The following is a 17453-nucleotide window of genomic DNA, read 5'->3' on the forward strand; positions in this document are numbered from 1 at the left end:
CCGTGTGGTGAAGGTTCTCCCACAGTGCTATTAAGTAGGGAGTTCCAGGATTTTGACCCAGCGACGATGAAGGAACAGCGATATATTTCCAAGTCTGGATGGTGTGTGACGTGGAGGGGAACGTGCAGGTGGTGTTGTTCCCATGTGCCTGCTGCCCTTGTCCTTCTAGGTGGTAGAGGTCGCGGATTTGGGAGGTGCTGTCGAAGAAGCCTTGGCGAGTCGCTGCAGTGCATCCTGTGGATGGTACACACTGCAGCCACAGTGCGCCGGTGGTGAAGGGAGTGAATGTTTAGGGTGGTGGATAAGGTGCCAATCAAGCGGGCTGCTTTGTCCTGGATGGTGTCGAGCTTCTTGAGTGTTGTTGGAGCTGCACTCATCCAGGCAAGTGGAGAGTATTCCATCACACTCCTGACCTGTGCCTTGTAGATGGTGGCAAGGCTTTGGGGAGTCAGGACGTGAGTCACTCGCCGCAGGATACCCAGCCTGTGATCTGCTCTTGTAGCCACAGTATTTATGTGGCTGGTCCAGATAAGTGTCTTTCACATTCAACGGCATTACCATCGCCGAGTCCCCCAGGATTTTGATGGTGGGGGATTCGGCGATGGTAATGCCGTTGAATGTGAAAGGGAGGTGGTTAGACTCTCTCTTGTTGGAGATGGTCATTGCCTGGCACTTGTCTGGCGCGAATGTTACTTGCCACTTATCAGCCCAAGCCTGGATGTTGTCCAGGTCTTGCTGCATGCGGGCACGGACTGCTTCATTATCTGAGGGGTTGCGAATGGAACTGAATACTGTGCAATCAGCGAACATCCCCATTTCTGACCTTATGATGGAGGGAAGGTCATTGATGAATCAGCTGAAGATGGTTGGGCCTTGGACACTGCCCTGAGGAACTCCTGCAGCAATGTCCTGGGGCTGAGATGATTGGCCTCCAACAACCACTACCATCTTCCTTTGTGCTAGGTATGACTCCAGCCACTGGAGAGTTTGCCCCCTAATTCCCATTGACTTCAATTTTGCTTGGGCTGCTTGGTGCCACACTCGGTCAAATGCTGCCTTGATGTCAAAGGCAGTCACAATGGAACTGATGATCCCAGTCAACAGTGCTCCCTACAATCTTGTGTGCATACGATATATATATTTATGTGTGGGTGTGGAAACACACACGCACATAAGACAAGAATGTAAGGTGCTGACAGCGCTATTGACTGGAACCATCCAGCACGTGATCAGCACAAGCTGATCACACCAGTGAAAATATATATATATATATATATATATACACACACACACCTTTTAGTCATACAGATTTTGTATGAAAAGAATTTTTTATTACAGCCAGTGCAATATCAACTCCCTATTTATGACCATCTGTTTGAAACTGTTTTCCAAATGAAAATCTCTTGAATAACTTCTTGCTGTTGCCAAGTCATGAATTACCGAGAAGTGTTGTTGACGGATAGTAAGAATGTGGAAGTAGAAATTCTCAATTAAATGTGTGTGTATGTGTGGTTTACCACTTAGTGCCCCTCCTCCGCCCCCATATTTTGGATGCAAATTCGATGGTGAACAAGACTGAACTGCAGCTGATTTCCCTCTCTCACTGTCCCCCCCCCCCCCCCCCGCCCCAAAACTGGGGACTTTGAGGCAAGGTTAGTGCCCCACTAATATCAGTTAAATGGTGTTGGTGGGGTTCAATCTTGGGTCATTCCTATCTGCATGACTCAGTGTCACACCACACTGTGCATTTACCCACTGAGCTTCCAGGGAGCCCATGGAGTGCATTGTGCAATGTTAATGTGCATGTAAACAGAAGCATCTCTTGCTCATCCAGCCACCCACAACTCTCTGCTTAGACCTTCGGTGAGATTTGATCTAAACAGGTACATTAAATATTGACTGTTAATGAAGCACTGGGTTCATTTGTTCTTTTATTTTGTCCCCTTTTTTTCCTATAGCCTCTTTTTGCTTTCAAAACAAAAGTAACACAATGACATACAGTTTTGGCCAAGCAGGTGATCAACTCTCAGGCTTCTGTCAATGTGTCTTTGTTCCAGTCACAACAAGTTATGACAGAATGGTACGCGGTGACTGTACTCTCTATTCCAGTGGGAAAACATCTCTTCAATTCTGCACCTTCTCTTCACTCTCCCTTGGCCTTCTGGTGACATGCTTAAGATTGCAACTTGCTACCTGAAGAAAAACCCCAGCATGGCTGAATGAACTAAAATAAGTCAAATGTAAATAACCTTGCCGGTCACTTGAAGGCTCAATTTAGCCGCCATTTTAGAAGTTATCATTTTCTGGCCAAAAAAGTATTACCTTTGGCACTGCCTTCTTGACATAGTTGTGGTTTGGCACCAAAACTGACATTTTTTTAAACTTGATTCGTAAAGTTAAATTTGTTGAAAACAAATCCTTTTAAAGCATTTCCATAGACCCACACTTGCAACGGCAGCTGAGAGAAGCAGGAGTGCATGACCTGCTTCCATCAGTGCGGGCAGGAGCTGTTTGCTAGCAGGTGTGTGGCAGTGTACGATTGTATTTTTGCTCCCTATAGTAGCATGTGTGCCTGAGGAGTCGGGATAGAATCTGTGTCACACCAGTGAGATACGTCACCGTACTGACAACCCCAAACTCTCTTTAAGGACCGGTATTACAAATTTGTAGATATCAAAGTGGCATTTACTTCCACTTTATCGCCAAATCTTATTTTGCACGACACACAGCCCAAAGTACAAGTTCTTTTTACCTTGTTATTGTTAGTCACCAGATTTATGGTCTGGGTTCCGTGATATAATATCTACAAATGGATCAAAGAGAATAACAGATAACTGGGGATGAGTACAATAAATTCATCAAGGGGTTCAGATGAGGTCACAAACTGAGTGTGAAGCTGGACCATCTTATACTGATCATCACTGAATTACAGGTTGAGATTATTGTATCCATTTTTGCCAATATGATGGCAGTTTTATTGTCTACCATGATACCTGTCTCAGGCAAAAATACAATCATCAAGTTTCTCAATCTAATTATCATTGGATCATGTCCACATTGAGAGATTAATGATTGCAATGAGCATCAAGTTTATTGAGTGCTAAAGTGCAATTGATAGTAAAGATAATAATTAAGACTCCGGACCCCTTGAAACCTCATGGCATCAGGTCAAACATGGGCAAGGAAACCTCCTGCTGATTACCACCTACCACCCTCCCTCAGCTGATGAATCAGTCCTCCTCCATGTTGAGCAACACTTGGAGGAAGCACTGAGGGTAGCAAGGGCACAGAATGTACTCTGGGTGGGGGACTTCAATGTCCATCACCAAGAGTGGCTTGGTAGCACCTCTACTGACCGAGCTGGCCGAGTCCTGAAGGACATAGCTGCCAGACTGGGCCTGCGGCAGGTGGTGAGCGAACCAACACGAGGGAAAAACCTACTTGACCTCGTCCTCACCAATGTACCTGTCACAGATGCATCTGTCCATGACGGTGTTGATCGGAGTGACTACCACACAGTCCTCTTGGAGACGAAGTCCTGTCTTCGTACTGAGGACACCATCCAACGTGTTGTGTGGCACTATCACCGTGCTAAATGGAATAGATTCAGTTCAGATCTAGCAGCTCAAAACTGGATATCCATGAGGCGCTGTGGGCCATCAGCAGTAGTAGAATTATATTCCAGCACAATCTGTAACCTCATGGCCCGGCATATTCCTCACTCTACCATTACCAACAAGCCAGGTGATCAACTCTGGTCCAATGAGGAGTGTAGAAGAGCATGCCAGGAGCAGCACCAGGCGTACCTAAAAATGAGATGCCAACCTGGTGAAGCTACAACACAGGACTACATGCATGCTAAACAGTGGAAGCAACATGCTATAGACAGAGCTAAGCGATTCCACAACCAACGGATCAGATCAAAGCTCTGCAGTCCTGCCACATCCAGTCGTGAAAGGTGGTGGACAATTAAACAACGAACAGGAGGAGGAGGCTCTGTAAACATCCCCATCCTCAATGATGGCGGAGTCCAGCACGTGAGTGCAAATGACAATGCTGAAGCGTTTGCATCCATCTCTGCCTCCTCCTGATATCCCCACCATCACGGAAGCCAGTCTTCAGCCAATTCGATTCATTTCACGTGATATCAAGAAATGACTGAGTGCATTGGATACAGCAAAGGCTATGGGCCCCGACAAAATCCCGGCTGCAGTGCTGAAGTCTTGTGCTCCAGAGCTCGCTGCGTCTCTAGCCAAACTGTTCCAGTACAGCTACAACACTGGCATCTACCCGACAATGTGGAAAATTGCCCATGTATTTCCTGTCCACAAAAAGCAGGACAAATCCAATCCGGCCAATTACCGTCCCATCAGTCGACTCTCAATCATCAGCAAAGTGATAGCACTATCGATGACAGCTTCTATCAAGCAGCACTTACTCACCAATAACCTACTCACCGATGCGCAGTTTGGGTTCTGCCAGGACCACTCGGCTCCAGACCTCATTACAGCCTTGGTCCAAACATGGACAAAAGAGCTGAATTCCAGAGGTGAGGTGAGAGTGACTGCCCTTGATATCAAGGCAGCATTTGACCGAGTGTGGCACCAAGGAGCCCTAGTAAAATTGAAGTCAATGGGAATCAAAGGGAAAACTCTCCAGTGGCTGGAGTCATACCTAGCACAAAGGAAGATGATAGTGGTTGTTGGAGGCCAATCATCTCAGCCCCAGGACATTGCTGCAGGAGTTCCTCAAGGCAGTGTCCTCGGCCCAACCATCTTCAACTGCTTCATCAATGACCTTCCCTCCATCATAAGGTCAGAAATGGGGATGTTCGCTGATGATTGCACAGTGTTCAGTTCCATTCGCAACCCCTCAGATAATGAAGCAGTCCGTGCCCACATGCAGCAAGACCTGGACAACATCCAGGCTTGGGCAAATAAGTGGCAAGTAACATTCGCGCCAGACAAGTGCCAGGCAATGACCATCTCCAACAAGAGAGAGTCTAACCACCTCCCCTTGACATTCAATGGTATTACCATCGCCGAATCCCCCACCATCAAAATCCTGGGGGTCACCATTGACCAGAAACTTAACTGGACCAACCACATAAATACCATGGCTACAAGAGCAGATCAGAGGCTGGGTATTCTGCAGCGAGTGACTCACCTCCTGACTCCTCAAAGCCTTTCCACCACGTACAAGGCACAGGTCAGGAGTGTGATGGAATACTCTCCACTTGCCTGGATGAGTGCAGCTCCAACAACACTCAAGAAGCTTGATACCATCCAGGACAAAGCAGCCCGCTTGATTGGTACCCCATCCACCACCCTAAACATTCACTCCCTTCACCACCAGCGCACCATGGCTGCAGTGTGTACCATCCACAGGATGCACTGCAGCAACTCGCCAAGGCTTCTTCGACAGCACCTCCCAAACCCGTGACCTCTACCACCTAGAAGGACAAGAGCAGCAGGCACATGGGAACAACACCACCTGCACGTTCCCCTCCAAGTCACACACCATCCCGACTTGGAAATATATCGCCATTCCTTCATCATCACTGGGTCAAAATCCTGGAACTCCCTTCCTAACAGCACTGTGGGAGAACCTTCACCACACGGACTGCAGCGGTTCAAGAAGGCGGCTCGCCACCACCTTCTCAAGGGCAATTCGGGATGGGCAATCAATGCTGGCCTTACCAGCGATACCCACGTCCCATGAATGAATTTAAAAAAATCACAAAATCTCCACATGAATTTTCAGGTATAAAATGCAGCAAATCATGAGACACTTTTTTTCCATACAGAGTTCAGACGGAATTCTAAATCTAACTTAATTATAAACACTAAATAAAAGATTACTTCTGCAAAAGTTAAACTGAATCTTGGAACTGTACTCCGGGACCTGAGCACATAATCTCGGCTGACGTTTCAGTGCTATCCTGAGCAAGTGTCGCAATGTGGTTAACTCTTAACTGCCCTCTGAATTGGCCTAGCAAGCCATTCAGTTGTATCAAACTTCAAAAAGAAGGCCCACCTCCTCAGGGCAACTAGGGATGGACAATAAAAGCCGGCCTTGCCAGCAACGTCCAATTTCCGAGAATGAATTTTTTAAAAGGTGCCGTCTTTTGGATGAGGCCCAATCTGACTGTTCAGGTGGATGCAGAAGATTCCATGGCCAATGTTCTTTCCTCAATCATCACCTAAAGCAGTCATTAATTGAATGTGAAGTGCATTGAGATATCCTGAGGACAAAGCCCCATATCGTTCATTGGATGGATGAGATGAAGTATTCCCTTGTTGAATAAACTGAATTTTCATTTGACTAGTACTCATTACTTGGCAATTTAAGATTTGTATCTGATCTCATTCAGTCTGTATCTTTATTGATTGGAATATTTCTGTTTCCTTTCCAGGATTGCCCAATTGCCTGGGTGAACACCATGGTATTTGATTACAAGGACCAGCTAAAGACTGGTGATGTGTGGTTGTACACGTGGCCATCGATGCCCGGTAAGACACAAATCTGATCAGTTATTCAGTCAAGGTACGATAAACGATGCCTTCTTCTGTTCCCAGTAAGAGGCTCTTATCATGCTGCTTTAATCAGTGACTCTAGCCCAAATATCACGAACTGGGTGGGTGATTGAGTTGAAGCAGAATTACCTGTCTCTTCCAGCCTATGCTATAGCAAAATTAACAGCAAGAATTACACAAACATCCCAACTGTTGATGTGTGAAACACAAGAAGGAATGCAGATTTTAGGACAATACGGTCAGATGAAACCAGTGTGAGTGGAATGGACAACTCCACAGAAATCCTGTGTACTGATCATTGCTTTAAATTAACAAAGAACAAGTCAAACCTGAGCCAGCAGCAGTATCTCGAGTATATTCAATGCAAAAATCATCATTGTGTTTTAAATTAAAAGCAGCACAGAGTTGACAAGAGAGGTGAAAATGTTTGAAACTCATACTTGAAACCAGTACTGCAAGCTACCAAACTCCAAGTTTTCAGAACTAACATCTGCTACACTTCTCACAATTAGCAAGAGATGCCAAACATTCACTTACACTGTTTTCTTGGTTTTAAAAATATTTTGCTGAGGTAAAATCTAAATTTTGGTTTAGTACGAAAAAAAAGTAATGTGTCCATTGGGAAATAAATTAAATCCCAACTGCTTCTCGTAAGAACTTAAGAAACAGGAGCAGGAGTAGGCCATGTTCCACTCCACCATTCAATAAGATCATGGCTGATCTTCAACTTCAACTCCACTTTCCCGCCCGCTCCCCATATCCCTTGATTCCCTTAGTGTCCAAAAATCTATCGATCTCAGCCTTGAATATACCCAACGACTCAGCATCCACAGTCCTCTAGGGTAGAGAATTCCAAAGATTCACAACCCTCCGAGTGAAGAAATTCCTCCTCATCTCAGTCCTAAATGGCCGACCCCTTGTCCTGGGACTATATGCCCCTTAGTTCTGGATTCTCTAGCCAGGGGAAATAGCCTCTCAGTATCTACACTGTCAAGCCCGCTTCGGACCTTTATATGTTTCAATGAGAACACCTCTCATTTTTCTAAACTCCAGAGAGTATTGGCCCATTATAGATTAAACTTTTCGGTGTATAATTTTGTTACGGGCAGAGTGTAAAACGGGTTGCTGATTTGCTATCACCCATTTTGTGCTATAACCCACGTCAAATTTATACTCCATTATGTTTAGTTTCTTATGCCTTTTAAGAAATTACAAGGTGTGATGTTGACAGGCGCATGACTGTGTACTGGTGGAATGTTGGATGATGTGAGCAGATGAATCTTAATTAAAAAAATGTAAATGTCCTGGCTGTTACTGAACTTGGAGATGTTATTTGAACACAGGGCTTGACATTCTGGATTAGGAAAGGCACTGATCCCTGCTCAGAAATATCCTAATCACTCACTAGCATTTGAGTCAGAGAAATGGCTCTCCTCCAACTATTACAGTTCTGTAAACATCAAAATGTGGAAGGGTTTTCTTTTAAATAAGTGATAAATTAATTTCAGACTTTTTAACAGTGCACATCCTGTCTATTTCTCAGATGACAAGGGAGAGCTATTGAACCCGATGGGCACTGTGCAGAGCAACCCAAACACCGACAGCACTGCGGCCTTGCATATCCATTTCCACAGTGTTGTATCCCACCCTATCTACTACCCATCTTTTGACAAGGTACGTGCAGATTTAGATCTCGTGAGTGTTTGTTTAGATGTTTGATTCCACAAGACTAGCAGTGGAAGGTACTAAGCAAAAGCAAGGCAGTTCCCCAAAGCAACGAGAAATGAAATGGTGCATTGGTCCAGGCTACGTGCACACACCTCTGGACTATTTAGCATTATGGAGTTAGAGATCTGAAAACAGCTTGTCTGCCTATGATCCCATTTGGGGATTGGAGCGTTTCCTGGAGGAGCAACTGGAAAGAAAGAAGATAAAATCTGGGGAGAGGAGGAAGGCAGAAATGATTCTACAGCTAATGTTTGTAGTGTGTGATTGATTCACTGGCACGGGTCTACGTTTAAACAAACTCTACTCTGGATATTTCTACTGCTTCATTGGTTTTGCCTCTTTCTCTTCCCGCCCCTGCCCAAGGTGTTGGTCGTGCTGCGGTCAGTTTCACAAGCACCAGATGCCCTCTAGTATTTCACCTAAGTCACCACATGTGAGTCTAGGCAGTGAGTGTCAGCGGGATGTTCAACCATGGAGTGCATCACAACCTAGCCCAATCCTACAACGGATAGTGATCAAGAGGGGAAATCCCTGGCTGATTTCTCCCCTGCCCCCATGCCTGCACTTCTAGCAGGATTCACTGGTTAGCCGTGAAAAGCAGGGACCCTGGTTGATTTCACCTCCCCCAATCCAGACATTCTGAGGGTAGTTTTTGCACCTGTACTTCTGCCCGAACTGAGATCAGCTAACTTGGCACAGACCAGAGATTGCGTGAAGGGCTATCTTGGTCTGTATGTCTCAGCTCCTCACTGCCTCAACTAACAAGGCGCCAGGGGAGCCCGTAACACTTAGACCCGATTAATAGGATCAATATTCTCCTCCCCTGGATGAATACTTACAAAATAGCAATCTACATTTTCTAAAACGGAAACTCTAAATATCTGTTTAGTTGTCTTTTAATTTTGTAATTTGACTGTAAAGTTTGTTTTCAATGTTAATTTGCTAATATATTTTTCCCTTCCTCAGATTCTTGAGTTGGGTAAGCATGGAGACCATGTAAAAGCATCACAGGCAGAGGTAAATCATCAATAATGTATACACGCTACGCTTATGCCCAGGAACATGTACACTGTGTGTTACTCCCAAATAAAGTGTACACAGTGGGCTATTGTCCAGTAACTTGTGCCTGTTTGTTACTCCCTGGTAACATGTACATTGTGTTACTCCCCAGTAGTGTGAAGGCTGTGTTACTTCCCAGCATCATGCTGTGTTTACTTGCCCGCTATATGCTTACTGAGTTACTCCCAGATAAGCAGCTATGTTTCTCTCCAGCAACATATAGACGGTGTTGGTGATGTGCACGTTCCCCAGTAACACATACGTTGTCTGTTGTGATGGGGTTGCTCTCCCGCGGTGCGTACGCTGTTGCTTCCCGTGACACGTGAATTATTTGCTGGTGACGTGCAGTCTGTGTGCGGTAATCTGCTGAGCAGCAGAATATTATTATATCTACAGTGCCTGTCCCGTGAAGCTGCTGTTCAGTCAGACATCACTGGCCAGTGCTTCCCCCTTACTCAAATTGTTTCTGCACTGTGCTTTATTCCCAATGCTATCAGGAGCCTTCTCAAACCACAGGAGCTTAAATTAAATTAAACTGTATTATTTGATGCAATTACTGTATTGTAGCTCTCTCCATCATTATTCCAAAGGTGACAACAGCACTTTAACAATGGAGATAAGTGGATACTCGGGCTTTTCACTTGGCCTCTCCTGAAGAATATGTATAATGTATTTTGAATCCAGTAACAGTGCAAATATATTGTGGTGCTCCTATTTGGTAATCTTGTGAACGGAGAAAAATATAGAGACTATACCTGTTGAAAAACATGTAATTTTGTTCCCTGAAACTTCCACACAGCAACAGCAATTGAAGGAGATTATGGAACGCAAAGCATGCACCGAGTTTTTTGAAGACGAGAAGGATCTCGTGTGGAAGCTAAGATATGAAGTTCGTAACCAGTTTCCCGATGCCCTCGCTAAGCTACTGTCTATAACGAAGTGGAATAAGCATGAAGATGTTGCTCAAGTAAGAAGCTGAGATGAGTGCACCTCTCGTTGAGCTAACACGAGGCCTGCAGGTTGGGCAGATGGACGGGCTGAGAGTTAGAGGTCGGAATTGTGCCGTGCGTTATTTGCGACAAAACAATTTGTTTAATAAAATCCCCAAAATACAGTATATTTGAAAAGAATGCACAGGCAGATAGGTTTCAGTGAGTGTCTGAATGTCAAGATAGGCGGAGACTAAAGGCATCTTCGGGGGGGGGGGGGGGGGGGCTGTCTCCACAGCTGTGGGTGCGACAGACAAACAAACCTAAAGGGCCAGATCATGCGCGACCAGATGGAAGATGAGGTATAACTGTCCCAAATGACCAAGCGGACTCGCCCTTCTGTTTCCTGGGAGGGGTATCCAGATTTCCAAGAAAGGGAAAAGATGGAAATGTACAAGAGGGACACACACATTACGGGAAAAGGATTGAGACTTTTTTTTTCTGCTTTTGAAAATTGTTCCTGTATAATGTACAGTATAACACAGCTGTCAATGGAGAATTTGTCATAAATGAAGACAGTGCTTGATGAGGTGCATATTGGGCTTAATTAGCCGTTTTAATTCTCCATCCTAGTTCATGTAAGGTCCAGATGCAATGCGTCCTCAAACAGCCAATCCTCAATCCAGACCTTTCAGTGACGAGACTGCTGAGCAGGGCCAGATTTCGGTGCGCCAGACTTGCATTCTATTAGGGAGAGAGAACTAGGTACTTGGGCAGTAGGCCAAGCATAATATACTTTAGTACTGTCTCTTCCACTGTTTCTTTAAAAGGACAGTACATTTTACTGATCTACACATCAAAATTGATACACATCGCAGCATGTACACTCATGAGAACCTGCAGATTTTTTTTTCCCTTTTAAAAAATATTTATTGTTTTATCCTCCCAGTGTTCTCCCCCCTCCTCTCCTGTTGGCACTGACTCATGCTGGCATCCAGTTCCATGGGTACCAGCAGTCCTCCTACACCTAACCCATGTGGCCATTCTCCATATGCATATCTAGATAATGAGTGGCGTCAGGTTATTCGACCATGGGGGGAATTACCACCAAGAGCGATCCTAGCCCCTAGCCTCACCCAATGTCTCCAGATGTAGTTTCCAACAGGGGTCACTGGATAGAAAGCAGAATCTTTTGGTTAATTCTCCCCCTCCCCTTAATAGCCATGGGGCACTGGTTGCTGATCCCTGATTCCTGCCTCAACTGAGATTAGCGAATTCAGCATAGACCAGGGATGGATCTTATGGACTGTGTAATTTAGCAATACACCATCAGGTGTCCTTAACAACATGGCTATGGGGACAGTGACTCGATCTGTGGGTCGATTAGGTGCTGTCATGAGCGAACACTACTGATGCTGTACAAACTAAACCCCCTAATGACCTGTTGAAGTAACCACTTCAGACAGTTTATTTTCAGATGGATTTAGTTGGACCTCCGGGATGTCTCCTCTGGGATATTTCATACCCACCCCCCTCACCCCGCCACCCCACGGCGGAGAATGAACCTGAACTGGTCCAGGGTGGTGAGGCCATTCATTGTAAATACACGTTCTCGAGGTGTTTTCAGCATAAGAAACCTGCAGACACAGGCTGTGAATGTTGAGTATAACACGGCACTGACTAAACGGGAAAACTGCAAAACTTCTGGAGAAGAAAAATAGATTTATTGTCCTGACCTAATTAGAATCCAGTTTACAGAAAAATGCCTGTTATCTGCTTAGATATTTTCACTTTTAACCTTCCCACACATTTCCTTCTTAGTCACAAGCTACTGGCAGTCATTGTTTGCTGCCTGCTCATGACGTGGTTTATGATCTGATCTGTTTTCCCAGAACGTGCTCTGTACAATTGGAGATCAGGACAGACTGTTTTGTAATTTTAGATTTTTCTCCTTAATGGTTATAAGATAATAGATGTGTATGTTGGCTTGCTTTTTGCGAGATAAATTGATGAGGGGAATATGACTGATGTACCAATATGTAGGGAGTGAGCCTTTGGCTTCGTTGTAGCATTCCTGCCTGTGAATCAGAAGATGCAAGGTTCAAATCCCACTCCAGACAGTCCCGGCGAGCGGAGACTGGAGTTCCAGCAATGAGTTCTGGGTTAACATCCAGCAGGATACTCGAGTGAGTGTAGATGGCCTCACCCTCATCATACGGGTTGTGGGAGCCCATTAAACCCTAACCCCCCCCCCCCCCGCCCTAAAGGACTAACCACCCTGTCGGCTGGTCTAAAGATGGCAACGGAAGGAGTGTTCACATCGTGGCCTGTCAGACGTTAATCAGCCTGCGTATCCTTCCACTACCTCGCACTGCTCTCCAAGGGAAGATACAAAAACAACAACAACCAATATGTAAAGGGGCATTGAGTCTGTAATTTTTTTTTGTATTTTATTTAATTTCTTGCCCCAACTTTCTCCCTCTTTTCTATGGTCACCGGCAGTTCTCCGGTACCTCACCCAAGTGACAATTCTCTGTGAGAGTTCAGACACTGAGTGTTGGCATGACAGTGGAATCCATCCCAGCTAAAAGTCTTGGAGTCAAACTGTACAAATTTTGAGCGTAGAGCCCCCTCTTCCCGTTTTGAGACTTGGACGTGATAGAGCAAAGACTGAGGGACATTTTTAGGCCTGTTGTACAAATAGAAAGTGGCCGTATTTTGTAAGGACATGCCAAGATATCCTTTTTTTTTTACACACACGTTGGCCGCTAGCCTCAATCCCTATTCTCGTCACCCAGTATCCACCAATGCTCACTTTCCAGTCGGAGTCACTGGATACCAATTAGGAGCAGGAAGCCTGGCTGATTTATTTTTTTTGCTTTCTCTTCCCGACCTCAGAAAGGCTGAGACAAATTGTAGCATCCCATCTGCTGCAGCCATCTCAGCGCAGATCAGTAATTGAACATGGGACCTTCTGATCTCGATGGCGAGGACCACACCACATGGTACACTAACCCACAAAGCCATGGGGGGGGGATCTTGTTCTAATTCTATACGAAAGCAAGAAAAATGATTCTGCAATATGTGCTTCCCTGGCAGCCAATCTGGGCGGACATTTAATTACATTTTGCGAGCTGGCTGTCGACTGTAGAACTCCTAATGAAGCAACTATATTCCTTTTTAGAGAAGAACAGAGGTTCAACTGTTGTAAACCAGGGCTAATGAGCTTGGCACAATGGCAATAAAAATTCTTTAGAGAAATCAGAATCCATAATCACATGTTCCATCATTATAAAAGTGAAATTATTAACCCTATATCTGATTCCAGCCACATATAACACCTACAACAGTTGTTATATTGACACCTGGTCCAGGCAGCACGCGCACAGGTTGGGACGATTAGATCGTCCATATTTTTCATATGGAAATGTAAATATTTCCACCCATATTGCAAAAATTCCACTCCTCCCTCACCGCTGGAGTTCAGTCTTTTTTCATACAATTTTGTCGGAAGGCTGTTGAATAAAAGCAGGAGCTTTCAGCATTTCCATTGCTCTGAAATCAATGCATTAATCTGGTTCGATACATTACTTTCAGTTAAGCTGATCTGAGAGAAACAGAAGCTGCAATGTCCTTAATTTATCTTAATTTCATGCTGTAATTTCTGGGCAGTCAAGAAGACCTAAGGGTTTATTTATGAAGCATAAGGTGTGCAGAGTCCATTAGTGTTATTGATAAATTATGGAAAGAATTGTCCAGCCCTAGATTCTAGATAGACAAAGCTATTGATTGACTCTGACTGAGCTGCTAGATGTCCTTACATGTTGAGCAGCTGTTGGCATCTTGTCGATGAAAGGCAAATGTTAAAAGGAGCTTTATGCTGAGAGTGATAGGTGTCTAAGCCACTGTGACCATAATAATGAGACAGCCAGACTCTTGTGTGAGAGTATCAGTTTGTTTTCAGAAATTGAATGAAGGAAAATGTGTTGTTACACTTGTGGCCATTGAGTTTAACCCACTGTGGCGTATTGAAGCTTACAAAGGGACAGAAAAGTTACTCGTGTTTTATTATTCATTTAGGCCACCGTTTGAATATTGAAAATCTCTTAGAGTCTGCTCACTTTTTTTTTAAAACGACGGGGTAAACTCGCTCAGTGGGAGGACAGATTGATGTCGGGCGCAGGATATATGTACAGTAAATTAAATTTAATGCCTTTAACAAGGCCATAAAAAAATGAAAACAAAGCATTGGGGTTCATTTCTACAGGAATAGAATTGAAAAGCAGAGAGATTATGTTAAACTTGTATGGAACCTTGGTTTGACCACAATTGAGTACTGTGCACAGTTCTGGTCTCCATATTATTAAAAGGATATAGAGGCACTAGGGAAGATGCAGACAAGATTTACAAGAACTGAGAGGCTATAATTATTAGGAAAGACTGAACCAGCTGGGGCTCTTTTCTCTGATGTGAGCTCCTGGTTGGTGAGGCTTCACATCAGGAGTGTAAACGAATTGATAAACGTGAGCTCAGCTGTTTTGAGAAACACTGACCCCATATTGTCTGTAACCAGCATCTCTGGCGACTGTTGATGAAGTCCAGAGAACAGAGCTGTGTGCAACACAGCGTCAACAGCAATTAGTTTCACCTGTACTTTTGAACTGGTTAGCAGAAGCTTTCTCTCTGTTGGACATGTGCCCTAAGCAGCCTTCCTGTTCTCTCCCTCTCCACAAGCTCGAGTCATAAGCAATTAACCCTGGGTCCCTAGTCAGCAGCCTGCTGTTCGACGAGGCACTCTGCTGCAGTGGTAGTTCTTAACCATTTCAGGACAGAACTTTGTTCAGACCTTGCAGATCAGCACTTCAGAATTAACAGGAAATACTTACGACGAGTATTGTACAAAATATATTTTACAAGTTTCCAGTGTACGGAAGATGATTGACACTTGACAAATGTAGCAGATGATTGGCATATACAGTGTTCAGTGTGGCAAGCAGGGAAACCTCTTTGTTTGGATTGGATGATGCTAGTGATTATTCTTGGACTCAATGCAACTTAACGGGAGCAAATGGACAGAGACATTATTGCACTGCATCTGATCAATGTGCTTGCATGAATTAACCGTGTAATTGCAGCAGGGTGTATTTTATCTTGCAGATGATATACCTCCTGCAGTCATGGCAAGAACTGCCTGCACTAAACGCGCTGGAGCTTCTGGACTACAGCTTCCCCAGTCGCTACGTCCGCTCAATGGCAATAAACTGTTTAAAGAAGCTGAGGTATGTAGTGTTTGGGAAAACAAGTCACTTAAGCTGAACTCTTCAGGGAAGTTGGCTGATTTCCAGAGATATTTGTCAATTGGATTTGTTTTGGATTGTCTCATTAATGTTACAAGAATGTTACTATAATCAAGTTTATGATAATTCAATTTCCGATGGTTTTCGGTTTCATTTTGTACGTGTGGTTAAAGAATTCTTTCTGGTTTTGCTATTTTCCCCATGCCCTGCAGTGAGGAAGAGCTGTTCCAGTATCTGTTGCAGCTGGTACAAGTGCTGAAATATGAGCCTTACCTGGACGCTGAACTAACAAAGTTCCTATTGGACAGGGCTTTGACCAACAAAAAAATAGGACACTTCCTGTTCTGGCACCTCAGGTAAAAAAAAAACAATGTGTTTATACACTGTGTACTTACACCATGGTGACGGATGAACATCAATGTGCTTGATTCCTACCTGTTAATGTTTACAATTGTGAGGGGTGCACCATTCGACTGTATTGATTATTCTGATGACAAATCCCATTTTGTGTGTGCTTTAGGTCTGAAATGCATTTTCCAGCAGTATCACTACGATTTGGTTTAATTCTGGAAGCCTACTGCCGAGGGACTAACCACCACATTAAGTCCTTGTTGAAACAGGTGAGGGGAGGCATGGCTTGGCCAATAATTCAGGCCGTTAACCATTTGAGAGCGAGCAGTTCTGTGATGCGGTTCATTGCTCTTGGCGGGGTGGGGGAACTGATTTTCCATAATTCTTATGCACTAAACCCCTACTTAAAATCACATCACAAATAATGCCAATTGAAAAGTAGCCAACATCACGGAATTCTTTTTCCTTAAAAATAAGGGCATATGGATGATACTGGAAGCCAGAAGCCAGTGAGCTCAACATCTGTTGTGAAATGTTATAAGGTATCCTGAAAAGACAGGATAATGAAACACCTAGGTCGCACGGTATGGTAAGGAGTTAGTGTGTATTTATAGGAGAGAGGTCTTGCCTAAAAACTTTACTGGAGCTCTTTGAGCAAAATAACTGGCCTGGTTGACAACGGTAATTCTGAGGATGTGATTTATCTAGATTTTAGCAATGCTTTTGATACTTTGCCACAACAGCAATTAGTCCACAAGGTAGGAAGGCATGGAATAGGCTCACTCATAAATCCCAAGAGGAGGATGATGGAAAAAAGAAAAGCAGTTTTGATCGGTGAAGTTCGCTTATGAACACTTAATGTCTTCAGTCTACATTCCTGTGTGCACTATTTTCACACAAGTGTTCAACCATTTTTAAAAATGAGTTATTGCTTGCGTAAAAATGGAGAGCATAGGATTGTAGTTTGAGTGCATTACACATCCATGGGTAGATTTGGCCGATCAGAAGTTCTATCCTAAAATGTAGCTAGTGGGGGGAGGATACTTTTTGTAGGGAAGGTAAGGGAGTCTGTCATTGAAACGTATTGTGCCTGACCCGGGTTACTGATAACAGATATAAAGATTTTGCTTTCTACTTGAAGGGAAAAGATTTACAGGGCTTTGAGGAAAGAGCAGGGGAGTGGGACGAATTGGATAGCTCTTTCAAAGAGCCGGTACAGGCATGATGGGCTGAATGGCCTCCTTCTGTGTTGTAACATACCTTGATACTATGATCTTCGATACCATCCCCATAAACGCTAGCTTTTTGTGCTGATGGATCTGAGCACGATGATGACTAGGAGCTCAACAGCAACCCAATGAAACTTTACATACTACACTTTGAGATCAATGTTTTCATAGTCAAAATTCAATAGGTGTCATTGGAGCAGAGCGACTGCAACATATCAAGTACCTGAGGCCTGAGCCTCTACTATGGAAAGCTTTTCATAGTCCAGTGTATCACCCCACTGTACATGCATGACTGTTGGGGTTCTTTGTGGTCATTCTCCATCT

At 44.3% G+C, this 17453-nt stretch overlaps 1 protein-coding gene across 5 annotated transcripts in view; it reads left to right on the top strand.

Moving 5' to 3' along the window:
- pik3cd (phosphatidylinositol-4,5-bisphosphate 3-kinase, catalytic subunit delta) overlaps window positions 1–17453 on the top strand; it is a 161251-nt gene that overhangs the window by 129617 nt on the left and 14181 nt on the right. For all 5 annotated transcript variants that reach the window (XM_067970341.1, XM_067970342.1, XM_067970343.1 and 2 more), the window contains 7 exons: window positions 6416–6512; window positions 8080–8210; window positions 9231–9281; window positions 10123–10290; window positions 15410–15531; window positions 15762–15905; window positions 16070–16169. In XM_067970341.1, coding sequence (XP_067826442.1) covers window positions 6416–6512; window positions 8080–8210; window positions 9231–9281; window positions 10123–10290; window positions 15410–15531; window positions 15762–15905; window positions 16070–16169 — 813 coding nt within the window. The remainder of the gene's footprint in view (window positions 1–6415; window positions 6513–8079; window positions 8211–9230; window positions 9282–10122; window positions 10291–15409; window positions 15532–15761; window positions 15906–16069; window positions 16170–17453) is intronic.

This window comes from Heptranchias perlo, chromosome 32 (genome assembly GCF_035084215.1).
Source record: "Heptranchias perlo isolate sHepPer1 chromosome 32, sHepPer1.hap1, whole genome shotgun sequence".
Classification (NCBI taxonomy): Eukaryota; Metazoa; Chordata; class Chondrichthyes; order Hexanchiformes; family Hexanchidae; genus Heptranchias; species Heptranchias perlo.